Below are 14,524 nucleotides of genomic sequence, written 5' to 3'. Positions count from 1 at the left end.
CTTCTTCACCCTGTCTTGGCATGAAGCAAGCCCTCAGTTTCTGTAGCCAGGATGGCACTGGGACTATTATGCTGGGCCGGATTCTCAGCTGGTCTAAAGCACTACTGCAGCCTGAAAAGATTGATGCTTTTTATTCTCAACCAGAAATCAGATTCATTAAGGTGCAGATGAAACCCGCATCAGTCTCATCATTATATCCAAATAGACTTTCGGGGGTTTTTTCCACCCTGTGGGTTTCAAAGTCAGGTCTCTCAAGTGACTTGGATTTAAGAGGATGAGCTTGACTATAAAAGCATCTATGCATGATCCTGTACAAGAATGCAGGGCTGTACAATCCCAACACAGAGACATTCTGGACGTGCTATTGTGCACTAGGTCTTGCTATACCTCTTACAGGGATCGTGGGTTGAGTCCTCTTCCATAAATCACTCAGAGATAACAAATAGCATAGGACTGGTATAATCCTTTTTCCTCTTGTAGGACTGGAGAGGCAGAAGTCAAAAAATAAAGCCCATTGATCACAAAGACCAAATTTGTAGTAAACCCCAAGGTAACGCTACAGACGATCACTTACATTTCAATATGAAAGAAGTGTGTCAGAGCTGGCTAAAAGAAATGCTCATGTCCAGAAACTGGCCTTGACAAACCATCATCATCTGGAAACGTCCAACCCTTCTCCTTGGGGATGTGTCTGACATAGGTGGCCTTGTTTCAACCAGCAAGAAGCCATCTGATCAGGGCCAGCAGTCCTTCAGTGTGCTTTACAAGTACAGAAAAATTAGTTCAATTTGTTGCCAGTTTCCTGTTGTGAGGTTGGTTTTCTTTTCTTTCTTCCCTACAGATTAATTCCCAATGCTTCCAGTTCCATGTGTTCTTGGAAAAGGAAAAGGGCAGAGGAATAACACCCTCGGCCGAGTTGAAATGTTAAAAAAAGAAAGAGAAGGAATAAGAAGGAGAAGAGAAGGAAACGGAGAAGTGCAGTCAGTTGGCATATTGTGCATAGAAAGCAACTTTTACTCGCTCAATCTGGTGACACAGTTTGATGGCTGGACCAAGCTTCAGCTCCATACATTCCTGCACCGTGGGCAGTGTCAGCAAAAGAAGGGCTTGGCCATCAATGTCCTGGAGAACAAAAAAAAGACATGGAAAATGGTTTTGTTCATGATTTTGAGAGGGCAGAAAGCATAACCAGGTCTGGAGAAGAAAGAAGAGCAACTTCCCCCCCAAAACTAAATGTAGTTTTGTCCTCTGCCCTTTTCTCCCACTTCGATGCTTCTCCTACGTCTCCTTTCTCTGGGACACCTCATGCTTTTTCAGAAGTTGCCTAGTGTGTCCTCACGGGCCCTCACCTTGCCTCCAGTTTGGGAAGGCCTCCCAGCTGCAGAAATGGTGGATAACCTCCTACAGAAACTGCAGGGTCCACAGAGATTTGATTAGTCTCATTTTATGACTGAGGAACTGAGGCAAGGGAGAGGCTGCAGAGATCACACCAGGAGACACAAGGGGATGCAGAACAGAGAAACTGATGGTGAGCTCGCTGCCAGGTCAGACCCTTTTCCCACCTCTTTTGGCTCATGGTTTGCTCAGTAAAGGTTTATGTCTGCTTTGCTCCATGCCATGTCCCCTAGTCCACTCAGGACTTGCCTTATTCCACTTCAGCACCTGATCATCCACAACAGAGAGGTCTGGACCACCTGCAATCTCTAATGTCCCAGAGTCACAGGATGGTGTAGGCTGGAAGGGACCTCTGGAGGTCAAATCCTTCCTTCAAGCATATTTATTTACCAAATCCCATGAACTAGCACCCTAGAAAAAGGCCATTCTATTAGGCATTATGATCCCCTTCCTTTATTCTTTAATGGACTGAGGAGTAGATGAACAGGCTGCAGAACTGCTTTTTCACCCTTTCAGGAGGATCAGTGTCTAAATGCAGAAAAATCACCGCAACTCAGGCCACATAAACTCCCCAGGATGGCCCTGATTAGGTAGCACTAAAGACAAGGAGGATTTGGACACCTTAAGCACAGCTTTGATCAGGACTGTCCACAGCTCAGGTTCTTCCTCCACTGAAGCCAGATGGCACGGCCCGTTGCACCACAGCTACCTTGCAAATCACAAGGAAAAGCTCCAGTCGTCTGTATTCGATTTAAGCCCCCATAAAACTCTCTGGCAAAGGAGGAGAGACGGTTGACTTTCAAGTCCTGGCATTACTCCAGGCTGACTAACAGACGGTCAGAGCACGCTGAGACGCAGCGCCTGCAGCATCTGGCTGTGGAGTAGCTCAGCCTTACCCCAGACTCACACTCCAACTTCTCCCAGTCAAAGCAGCTGCACTGAGGCACAGTTACTCATGGTGAAGAACTAGAGACAGTTCAATGTGCAGTTGGCCACAGCACTGACTCCCGTGGGCTGTGGCCTAATTAACCACATTTGCTTCTTTCTAACTACGACTTCTTAGCACTTTACTTTCAGCAGTGGCTGTTACTTCTTAGCCAAGGAATGTCTGTTTCTATATAAATTTTACACATTCACACTGATTTGAGACAAAGAGCACTGGCTTCTGCTCCTGCAAACCTATCTCCTTAACGAGGAGATGCTTGGCACCTCTTAAAATTAGGCCTTCCAAGGGCCTGACTGCCAGCTCTTCAAAAGGTTGTAGATGGGAAGTAGGTGTCTATGCATTTGGGCACAGTGACAAAATTCAGGCAGACAGTTAGCTCAACAGCAGATTTCTGCTTCCCAAGACAATATTTGAACACGAGGTGGAACCCATGTGGCCAGGAGAGACTAGCTTGCTAGGTATCTAAGAACAACTAATCTGTAGATACACTGAGGTGCCTGTGTGACTCCAGGATGATGCAATGGGCCTTGGCATGAACAAGAAACGTCCAAATCTCTTGCTTTTCCTAAGCACTCTGGCTGGGGTGTTTCTGGTCTCTCTGGGGATCTGGCAAGGCTCTGATTCAAGTTTCCAAGGGTTTCCAAGCCTTGCCAAAATTTGTGCTATAGCTTTGCCTGAGGGCCTCTGAAGTCCGATGAACATCTGTTTGTCAAAGCCCTGGGCCCAGCTGGCAAGGTGGTGCGTGCTGCTGAGGTATTTTTGTGATATGAATAAATACCACAGACACAAAGAGACAAGTTACATGAAGAACTCTACCTGCTCCTGAAATATTTTAGCCAGAGGTGCACAGTCGGTCAGTTTAATAAACCTCACGACATCAGTCACAGTCCACTCCAATGGATTACTGTCCAGGATGAGCTTCTCTTCCTCTTCTTGGTTAATTTCCTACAAAAAAAAATACTCAAATCTCTCAAACTCGTCTGTAGTCCTGTGTCCAGTTCTGGGCTCCCCAGCTCATGAGAGACAGGGAAGTGCTGGAGAGAAGCCAGCGTAGGGCCACCAAGATGCTGAGGAGACTGGAGCACCTCTCTGATGAGGAAAGGCTGCAAGACCTGGGGCTGTTCAGCCTGGAGAAGAAAAGGCTGAGGGGTGTCTTATCAATGCTGATCAATAACTAAAGGGTGGATGTCAGCAGAATGGGGCCAGGCTTTTTTCTGTGGTGTCCAGAAACAGGACAAGGGGTAAGGAGTAAAGGCTGTAACACAGAAAGTTCCAGTGGAACGTGAGGATAAACTTGTTTGATGCTGAGGTGAGGAAGCTCTGGCCCAGGCCGCCCAGGGAGGGTGTGGAAGCTCCTTCCTGAGAGGTTTCTCAATCTGCCTGGACACATCCCTGTGCCCCCTGATCGAGGGGAACCTGCTTTAGCAGGGAGTTGGGCTGGATGAGCTCTAGAGGTCATTTTCAACCCCCACGATTCTATCATTCTATGATAAAGAATACTACTTTGTGTGGAGAGCCAGTGCAGGGATGCCCTGCTCAGATGAGGAAGGCTTGCCAGTGACGGTTAATTTAGCAATAACACTGCTATGAATCAGGAATGATGATGGGCCATACTCACTTCTTTGACCTGCACACACTTCTCTGCCTCGCCGTAGGAGTGGGGCTGCGGCCTGCGGCTCCGCCGGGCTCTCTCCGCGGGAGGAGGCCGCTCTGACTCGGTGCTGCTCCTCAAAGTGACCGCCCGCCGCGGCCTGGCTGAGGGCACCTCGGCAGAAGAGGTGTCTGTCTGGTCATCCCGCAGCTCCGAGCTGGTTTCCTCACTTCCTGTCTCGTCCTCCAGCGCATCTGCCTCGTCATCTTCGCTCTCCTGCACAAGGGAGCAGCAGAGAAACAGCATCAGAAACAGAGAAACGTGCCCATCTTGAGAGCTGGGCAGAGAGGAACCTCATGAGGAACAAGGACAAGTGCAGAGTCCTGCAGCTGGGGAGGAACAACCCCATGTACCAGGACAGGCTGGGGATTGACCTGCTGGAGAGCAGCTCTGCAGAGACACACCTGGGAGTGCTGGTTGATAACAAACTGACCATGAGCCAGCAACGTGCCCTAGTGGGCAAGAAGCCAATGGCATCCTGGGATGCATCAAGAAGAGTGTGGCCAGCAGGTCAAGGGAGGTTCTTCTCGCCCTCTATTCTGCCCTGGTGAGGCCTCATCTGGAGTACTGGGCCAGCTAAAGAGGGACAGAGAACTTCTGGAGAGAGGCCAGTGCAGGGCCACCAAGATGATCAGGGAACTGGAATATCTTCCATACGAGGAAAGGCTGTGGGAACTGGGGCTGTTTAGTCTGGAGAAGAGGAGACTGAGGGGGGAGCTCATTAATATTTATAAGCATATAAATGGTGGGTGTCAGGAGGTTGGGACAGCACTTTTTTCTATGGTATATAGCAACAGGACAAGCGGTGATGGGATGAAGCTGGAACACAAAAAGTTCCACTTAAACATAAGAAAAAACTCTTTCAGTGTTTCAGTGAGGGAGCCCTGGCACAGGCTGCCCAGGGAGGGTGTGGAGGCTCCTTCCTTGGAGGTCTTCAAGACCCACTTGGACACGTTCCTGTGTGACCTGATTTAGGTGAACCTGTTTCTGCAGGGGGTTGGACTGGATGATCTCTAAAGGTCCCTTCCAACCCTACCATTCTATGATTTTATGATTCGGCCTCAGAGATGAATACAGGAGCAAATCAAAAGGCCTTGGGTCAAACTGTAGCCTCATGCCCACACCAGCCCAGGGTAACATTTGTTTTAACTGTATTATCTCATTTTCATTACAGTGCTAAGTAGATTAGCCCTCGATTTAGATTTGTTAAAAAAAATCTAGGAGGAGAAAAAACTCCACACAGTGGACAAAACCTTTTTGTGTTCATAGCAAAAGGTCAATGGCAATAACTCATCTGGCATGAAAGGTTCCTCTGTTGGGCTTACATCTCACTGCAGATGGGCAGGAGAACGGGAAAAGGGAAATACTGAAAGGCTAAAATGAAACTCAGGTTGCTGGAGATGAAATTACATCAGAACTAGGCTTGCAATTAAAAGGAAGGAAACTCTGGTGCATTATAAAAAGGTCTAGATGCACAAGTGCATGCTTGTACCTGATTTCTCAGCTTGCATTTTTGTAAAACCCAGGACAGGGAATTTCACACAGATTTCCCTGCCTTCAGCCCAACACCTAACTGCTGAAGCACAAATTTCCATTTAAAGGGTATTACACCAGATTCTTGTTATTTCTGCCACACAGAGCTTGCAAACACATATCAGCTGATAGAAAACTGTGTATTTTGAACTTTATATACATGTAAGAGTGGCCCAAATGGCTTCAACAGCTTAGCTCTTATCAAAGTGTGAGCATGCATCCAAGCCATATGCTCAGGTCTTAAGTGAAACAGCAATTTCAGCCAAAGTTAGTTAAACTGGCTGAAAGGCTGAGAAACTTTGCTAATGGTTGATTTAGGTTTAACATGAGTTTAAATTCTTTTGAAGCAGGTATAATCTAAGGAAATGAAGCAGAACTACACCCAAACGAGAGTCAAGGCATGAAAATGCAAGCAATCAACTGAAAGCTCACTAAAATATCCTCCTCCAGCTGAAGTAGAGGGAATTTAAGTAAATCGCTTCTATTTCACGTTGCACAAAGCAGCAATCACTGGAACAGCTGAGGAAAGAAAGCCACACATGTACTTTGTCATTACTATCATGGGAAAAATCACCTGTGAATGGTCGGCACAGAACCGCTCCACGTTTTATTTGGACACGAGTCTTTGCTGAAGCTCCTGTCATATCACACAGCATATTGCAAAGACTGAGGCCTCAAATATCATAGATTTGTGACACAAACCATTTGCTTGTATTCTAAAGTTTCTGGAACTTCTATTGCTTGATGTCACGAATCAAAAATATTACAAATGGTTAATGAAAAAAAAAACAAAGCTCTTGAAACTACAATGGCCCATGAGCTGTTGTTAGTTATTGTAACAGTTGTGAGATCTTAGACATGGATCACAGACCTCCTTCACTTTGCTAGATGCTGTGCAAAGCATGATACAGGCTCATCTGCCTGTCTAGTGGCTTGTAAGGAAGCAAAAGAAAACAAAGCTGTAGTATTTGACAGCATGTTAGCAAGTGACTATCATGAAAGTGGGAGTAAAAGCTCTGTTAACTTTAGAATGGACAAAAATGCAAGTCCCCAAAGTATTCCAGTAAAACTAGTCTGATCTTAGAAGAACAAAGTAGCAATGAGAGATTCAAAATGGAGCTTCTGAAGACAAAAAAAAAAGCACTAAGGGGCTTTTGCTGATGGATCCCAGTGACACACGCACCTCTCCAGAGCCTGCAGTGTTCAAATCAACGGCTGACGACCTCCTTTTCTTCTGTACAAACATGGATTTCCGCCTTTTCCTGCGTCTGGCTGGCTTGACGTGACCACTTTTCATGTTGTTATTTTCCCCAAGTGGTGGCTTAATGATTTTTTTCCTCTTCCCATAATAATATGCTGGATGGAGGAATGAAGGAAAATACCCATTAAAAACTTTAACCACTAAGAGAAGAAAACTTTGGCATGCTCCTTGCTACTGACTCAGTATGCACTCTAGGTGTACTTTTATGAGAAACTCTAAAACACATTGATTTGGAAAAAAAAGTCCAGTGTAAATATAAAATGTCATCTTGGACTAGCACAGGGAGTTACAGCTCTTATACATACACATTTCTTGGTGGATGAGTGAGGAGTTCAGAATTTAACCTTACAGTATGTACTTAGTGAAAGCTTCTACTAAGCCAAGCAGTGATTTGGAGTGCTGCATTCAGTTTTGAGCTTCCCAGCTCGAGACAGAGAACTGCTGGAGAGACCCCCGTGACGAGCTACCAAGATGCTGAGGAGACTGGACTATCTCTCTGATGAGGAAAAGCTGTGAGACCTGAGGCTGCTCAGCCTGGAGAAGAGAAGGCTGAGAGGGGACCTTATCAGTGCTGATCAATACCTAAAGGGCAGGTGTCAAGAGGATGGGCCAGTCTTTTTTCAGTGACAGGACAAGGGGTAAGGGGCACAGGATGGAATACAGAAAGTTCCATTGGAACATGAGAAGAAACTCCTTTGGTGATGAGGTGAGGGAGCCCTGTCCCCAGCTGCCCAGGCAGGGTGTGGAGGCTCCTTCTCAGGTTTCCAAACCCCCCTGGACATGTTCCTGTGTCCCCTGATTGAGGGGAACCTGCTTTAGCAGGGGGTTGGGCTGGATGAGCTCTGCAGGGCCCTTCCAGCCCCTACCATTCTGGGATTCTGTGACTTATCTGGTTCCATTTTCAGCAGACTGGAAAGGGCCAGCTTTCCTGAACTCGGTGTTTGCTCAGTGCATGAAGGAATGGGGTTTTATTATCTTTGACTATTTCATGGCCAAAGTTCAAGGCTGTGAGAGTCCTGTGACCTTATGTTAGGGGCTTGTGTTGATGCGTTTTGGTATCATCCTCTGTGGCTGACAGATACTCTGCCCATCACCAGGTAGGATATATGGGGAACAACTAAAATGTCACTTGGCACTTGTGTCAAAGTTTGAAGCTGAACCGAGCATTTTATATAATGGAGTTTCAACGAACAATTCATCCAGCCACATACAACCATCAACTTTGAGATGAGAAAATCTCAGCTGGAGCTCCCCTAGCTGTACTCTTCCAGTTCTCCAATGACACCTAGGAGTCTCACTCAGGTGTAAACTTGTACAGAATTCCATGTTCAGTGATCTGAATCTCTCACTGAGACAATTTCTCCTACTCTGGCACCAAACAGAAGCCATCTAGTTCAATCATCTGGGTTTCTTGCAACCTTTGTAGGAGAACAGTATTCACTTCCACATTCCTAACCCATTTAAGAGATAATAATATCAGACAAGTGCTGTTCATATGCCTAACTTCAGCCTTCCTGAATAGGTAAGAACATGTTTAAATATTAAACACACTAAGTAGAGAGAGGCAGTGTGTTACCAAACTGCATTCAGCATCTCAGCACTATGACTGAGCTGTGCAGGTGCATGCCAGAAACTCTCCACTTGAGTAGGTCAGGATTCACCTCACCTAACAAAGCTGCCTCAGATGTAGCCATTTAAATATCACTTGGCCACCACAGTTTCCTTTCATGTGCTCCTTATACTAACTTCACATATGAAGAAAAGTCAAGACTTCTGAAAAGTAATGACTTTCAAACAGATATATTAGAATGGAGTGAGATGGACAGTATTCTGGAGAAGCTTGTTTCTCTGTACACAATAGCAAGCCTGACCATGACTAAGTGCACTGTTCTTAGATGAGATGAGTCTTAAGTCAGTATTAATGTATTCCTCCCGTTCCTCATCACCAAGTCATGCCTACTCTCCCACTGCTCTGACTCCCAGATAGTAAGAAGCAGCGCTCTGGCCAATACTCACTGTACTTTGTTTTAGTATGAATGGAGCAGTTCTCTGGGCAGACTTCAGCCACCAGAACAGGACTGAACAAGTTGGGGCAGCACTCCAACTTTGCACAGACTCTTCTGCAGAAATCCGCTACCTGATCTGACGTCCTCACAATCTTAACAGTCGCCCTGTATGTCTTCCCTCTGTACCTAGAAAAAGAAGAGTACAACAAAACTCTGTGTCACCAATCACTCATTCTCCTTCGATGCTACAGCCCAGGCTCTCAGCTCTGTTAGAAAGATACACCTCTAACAACTTTTGGGAGAGTGTCTCTCTGGTAAAGGCAGGCAGAACAGGTCTACTTGGTTTAGTCGCTGCATTTCAGATGGGCTTGAGGAAAGATACCATGCTGGAATCAGAGGTTTGAACATGACTTGGAGAGGGAAGTACATGTATACTGGATATATCTGTAGATAAGGCAAGAGATGGCTTGATGAAGGCTATTACACAGGACAGCGTGCCCATATTACAAACTGATGGAAAAGTCTGGGGAGAAGGATTGAATCTCTCTTCATATACTGATTTGCAACAAAAAAGCTTATATGCCTTGGAGAGCTTTCAGGTCACCATCCTGTATGTGGGCTGTGCTGGAGATTGTCTCTGTAAGCCTCTAATGCACCTTTGGTCTTCTCCATTGCCATATTTCTTGGTCTTCTGCTTTGCCATCTCTACTGAGGCAGCTCTCACATCACATTCCAGCTCACAAGAAGCCCACAGTTCTGTTGTGTCAGCTGCGGTTGTATCTGAGTGAAACGGGATTGTCTGCACCAATATGAGACGTGGGCAGTACAAGACCCGAGGAACTGATAAGGAGTCTCTTGAGTCATTTAACACATCTGTGAAAACAGGCCCTAACAACTGTGATTCCTGCAGGGAAGGCTTAGAGCAGATGCCATGAAAGGTTTGTCTCAAATTTGTTATCCATGTGCTACTAAAACATTTATTTCTCTGTTGTGTATGAAGTGTTTCTGAGTGATAAATGGCTAAGAAAGATACAGTTACACCCCTGCTGTAATACACTGTAGATGTGAACTCTGAAAAACCAATTATCCCCATAATTTATTAAACAGTAGCACCAAGCTATTGTAAACAGTGAGATAAGGTTTTTAAAACATCCCTTGCACATCCTGAGGAATGCAACACAGGAGACAATCATGCTAGCACCTGGTGCTAAGGCATTATAAATGTACTTAGAGGAGAGAAAAGTAACACCGAAGGAAAAGAGGGAGAGAAGGTGAAAGAAAGATTACATGATGGGAGGTAATGAAAGGCAAAAGATAAGGGAAAACTATTTTACTGTTGAGGTGAGGGAGCCCTGGCACAGGCTGCCCAGTGAGGGTGTGGAGGCTCTTTCTCTGGAGGTTTTCAAAGCCCACCTGGACACGTTCCTGGGCAACCTGATCTAGGTGAACCTGCTTTAGCAGGGGGGTTGAACTAGATGATCTCTAAAGGTTCCTTCAAACCCCTATCATTCTGTGATTCTATGATCAGGAAAAAGGAGACAAAGCATTTGTGAGTGCATTAAGACCCACAGTTCCCACAGCTGAGAAATCACATTTTGCTGCTCTGCCTCTCAAAAGCTCTTTATGGAAGCACTGGGGTATGGGAAATGGATTTAAAACTGAGGTACCCAAAGTGTTACAGAGGGGTACCCAAATGAAACCTTGGTCTAAGAACAGCCCACATTACAAAATATTTGATCCAAAATATAACCTCACCACAAAACTCTTCCAGAACCTCAAGGAGTATTTCTGCAAGGCACCAGGCTCTGATACCCCACTTTGTGCCCGATCAAGGACCCCAGGTCATGATGCCAATCCTGGACTCATTGATCCTTCTTAATTAATTAATTATTTAATTGGACAACTGTTCAGGCACCTTGACAGACCTAGACAGACAATGTAAAATGGAAAAAGTGTTCCTTCCAGGTATAGAGCACTGTTAGTCCAGCTTGTCTATGAAATAGCTGCACATTCAGGCTGCCTAAAGAGGGTTTGGCCATATCTCATATTAAAAGAATAAATTCAACAGCCATTTAAATAGATCTGCTTACAAGTGTTTCACATTTCTTCTCAATCTGTTTGAAAAGGTTCCTGCCCTTACTACTTCTCCAGCAGCCAATACATTTAATGACAGACTAGACCATTAGGTCAGTAAGTCTGAGGCTGCAGAATTTCACTGTGTTACCTTCATCTGCACCCCAAAAAACTTCAGTTGAACTAAAGCATCGCTTCCAGAAAAGCACAGGCCTCTCCTCGAGGGTCTCCACACTAGATGATTCCTGGCAGTGGGAGCAACTGCACCTATACCTCATAAGCTTATGCCTCATTTTATGTCTGGATGCGTCTGGATTTAACTTACATTTATTTGTCCTTGTTCTGACTTTCACCACTAGGATGAAAAGGCTGCATCTGGTTTTGCTTCCCTGAAAAAGCACTGTAATCAAATTGCCTCTTGATCTTCTTTCTTATAAGCTAAGAAAGCTGCCTGATGGGTATTATTCAAGGATGGCTGACTTTTTCTAACTGTGTGCTTCCTATTGTGTTTGGCTGCCCAGAAAGGACCCATTGTACTAAAGTGCCTGGTGAAAGGAAAAAGATGAAACTAGGCAAATGAACAACTGACTGATTTCACAGTCTGGTTTGAACGCAACACACAGTAATTAAGGGAATGGATGGCAAAATGGAGATCAACATGACTGCAGCAATCAGTCTCAATAATTCAAGGTGTTAGTACTGACTGCAGTAATATTTCTTACATTATTTTGGCCTTGGCAGCACCTCTTTCAACTGACTATAAACCGGGTTCTACTAACATTTTCCATATTCCTCACACACTGAAGAGCTTTAACACAACCACCACCAAATGAAACCTGAGCTGTTCCAGGACAGCCACGTGGAAAGAGCTCCTCTGGATATAAAAAAAACCCCTTTTCCATTAACATCACTTAAAAATTACCAACTACCGATGCTCTTGTTGATGTTTTCATACTAGGACTACTATCTTTGCAACCACCTGTAAGTAGTAAGTAACCTGCATGCACAGCATGGCAGTACTGGGAAACTGGAAAACAGCCATGTTAAGCATAACATTTTCAGCTTGCTTAAAAATCACTGATCTTTTAAAAATACATATTTTTCATCCAAAGCCTAAGAACTCTCTTTTTTCTCTCTCCCTTTCTCTGCCCCTAGATCTCCAAAACTGGCTGAAACTTATTTCCATGTAATATATACTCGGGATCTTTTCTGGTTCATGAGCAACAATATTAAGCTAATAACACTTTGCTGGCATTATCACTCTTCTGTTGAAACTTCCTTTAGTGATAAAATAGAACAGAGATTCATGAGCACAGAATGTCTTCTAGGAGTTCCAGTTAGGGACCACTGTGTGATGACACAGAAAGTCTTTTCCTGATGACACTTCAAACAGCAGGAATACAGACAATACAAGTCTCATCATAAGGGTAAATCCTACAGTTCTGGTGAGTCTTGTGAATAGTTTGAATAACTTGGTGGCTAAAAGCCTCAATTTCCTTTTGGGGAAACAAAACCTCATATCTATTCTTTTTCAAGAAATTTCCAGATTAAAGTTTGCCAAATATAATGAGTTATCCTATTTAATCATCCAGTGGCAATCTGTACTCATGAAGACAGGACTCAAAGTGTCCTGGAATTGTTCTGGCTGTAAGGATATGTCTCCTTAAATTACAGAAGCAAACATTGATTGTAACCCTTTGAACTCAGTTGTCCAGTCAACTTTCCACTCAAGCAATATGTTCAATCCACATCTCTGCTGCTTGGTTACAAGGATATTATGGGAGACTGTGTCAAAAGGCTTGCTAAAATCAACATAAATAACAGTTTTTCCCTTCAATCACCAATTTTTTCATCCCATCAGGCACAACTTACCCTTTGTAAATCCATGATCGTTCTTGCCAGTCATCAACTGGTCCTGTATGTTCTTGAAAATGGCTTCTGGGAGGATTTGCCTAATAGCCCTCAGAGGAACATTAAGCTAACAGCCTGTACTTACCTGGATTCTCTTTCCTGCTCTCCTTGAGGAGGAGTGTGATGTCTGCTTTTCTCCAGACATCAGAAAACTTCCCTGATTAGCTCAACTTTCAAACTTGACAGTGAGTGACCTTGCAATGCTACTGGCTGGTCCTCTCAAGCAGAGCTGGCTGCATCCCACCTGGTCCCATGCACTTGTGCACATTCAGTGTCTATAGCTTCTTTTCCATTTACTACGGACTTCATTTCCTCAAATAGTAACAGTGACCCAGGAGGGCTGAGAGCAACCCTTGCTAGCAAAGGCTGAGGCAAAGATGACTTTGAGCACCTCAGCATTCATCTGTTACAAGTAAATAGCAGCCTTCTAAAGCATCTGTAGCAAAAAAGACTTTGTTTGAAATGCAGCATAAATAGCAACAGTGTCTGTGACAGGGGTAAATATTCCTAGAGTCAAGCTACTGGATTAGGGCAGCTCTCAAAATTTCACTTAACGAAGGAGTACAAGAATAACCATCTTTCTTATTTTGATTAACTGGGCTTCATTAATATTGACTCAGGAGACAACTCTCTGTGCACACTGTTTATGTCCAAAGTCCTGCAAAAATAGGTAAGTTGGAACAGCTCCACTAAGAGCCCTTAGAAATGAAAACTCTCAAAAAGCACCAAGTCCCTCAAGCACCATTTGAAAAGTTGGAATACAACTAGATGTAGGTGCTGAATCTAAAGCACCAAAACTGTAAGGGTTGGATGCCTACAGCTTCGGCTGTCCCTCATGGGAATTCAGAGGACCAGGCCTGACATTTCTAACCCATCATGACCAATAAATCATGTTTGACTGTTTTCACGGAGAGCCAGTAGCGCTGATGGGAAGCGACTTGCCATCACGCGCTGCGCACACATCTCCTCGGACAATCTCAATTGTTTCTCTTCTTTGCAAGGCTAGTGTAATTCATTCTGCACTGGTCACTCACGACACCAGGTTGCCCTAGGAGGGAGATAATGCATTCCTGGGAAGTGCATGATTTGGCATTTGGGCCAGTGGGAAAAAACAGCCTTCTCTTCATCCTCTTCCTCCCTCCCCTTTGCTCTACCCTACTGCAATCGTCACTGCTAACAAACAACAACATTGTCAAGATCCAAGGAGTTGTCAGTTTACATCAGAAGAGAGGCAATGACACGACATGTCACAGTACAGCACAGACGCTCAGCTGTAGAGCTGTCATCATTAGCAGCCAGACACCACTGGCGACGGTGTAGCTGGAAGTCAGTCAGTGTAGACAGGCGTCTGCTCATTACCAGGCCCTGTTTAAGATTCTGGAGCACAACTGACTGTCACACCTGATGTAACGTGTCATGTGCTGTTTGTGCATGCCAGGGCATCTGACTTTGTAACTGTGTTTTATTTTGTGCTCTGCACAACTAAATGCAATTAGAACGCCAGTGTGATTGCTGGAAGCAACTTAAGCAAACTCAGGAACGAAAATGAACCAAGTCCTAGTGTAGCCAGGCAGTCTCAGGGTATAAGCTGGAACATAAGAGGTTCCAAAGAAATATAAGGAGGAATTTCTTCCCTGTGAGGGTGAGGGAAGCACTGGAATGGGCTGCCCAGGTGGAGTCTCCTTCTCTGGAGACATTCCAAACCCACCTGGAGAAGTTCCTGTGTGACTCTAGGTGGTCCCACTCTG

The 14,524-nt window shown here is 44.8% G+C and overlaps 1 protein-coding gene across 1 annotated transcript in view; it reads right to left on the bottom strand.

The window, feature by feature from the left end:
- Nucleotides 1-609: 609 nt before the first annotated feature.
- Nucleotides 610-14,524, bottom strand: part of SFMBT2 (Scm like with four mbt domains 2) — a 104,264-nt gene continuing 90,349 nt past the window's right edge. Inside the window, exons 16-20 of the mRNA XM_061989471.1 lie at nucleotides 8,803-8,978; nucleotides 6,709-6,881; nucleotides 3,960-4,208; nucleotides 3,158-3,286; nucleotides 610-1,122 (exon numbers count right to left, since the gene is read on the bottom strand). Coding sequence (XP_061845455.1) covers nucleotides 982-1,122; nucleotides 3,158-3,286; nucleotides 3,960-4,208; nucleotides 6,709-6,881; nucleotides 8,803-8,978 — 868 coding nt within the window. The 3' untranslated portion in view covers nucleotides 610-981. The remainder of the gene's footprint in view (nucleotides 1,123-3,157; nucleotides 3,287-3,959; nucleotides 4,209-6,708; nucleotides 6,882-8,802; nucleotides 8,979-14,524) is intronic.

This window comes from Colius striatus, chromosome 1 (assembly GCF_028858725.1).
Source record: "Colius striatus isolate bColStr4 chromosome 1, bColStr4.1.hap1, whole genome shotgun sequence".
Taxonomy (NCBI): domain Eukaryota; kingdom Metazoa; phylum Chordata; class Aves; order Coliiformes; family Coliidae; genus Colius; species Colius striatus.
This window is presented reverse-complemented; position numbering and strand designations above follow the sequence as displayed.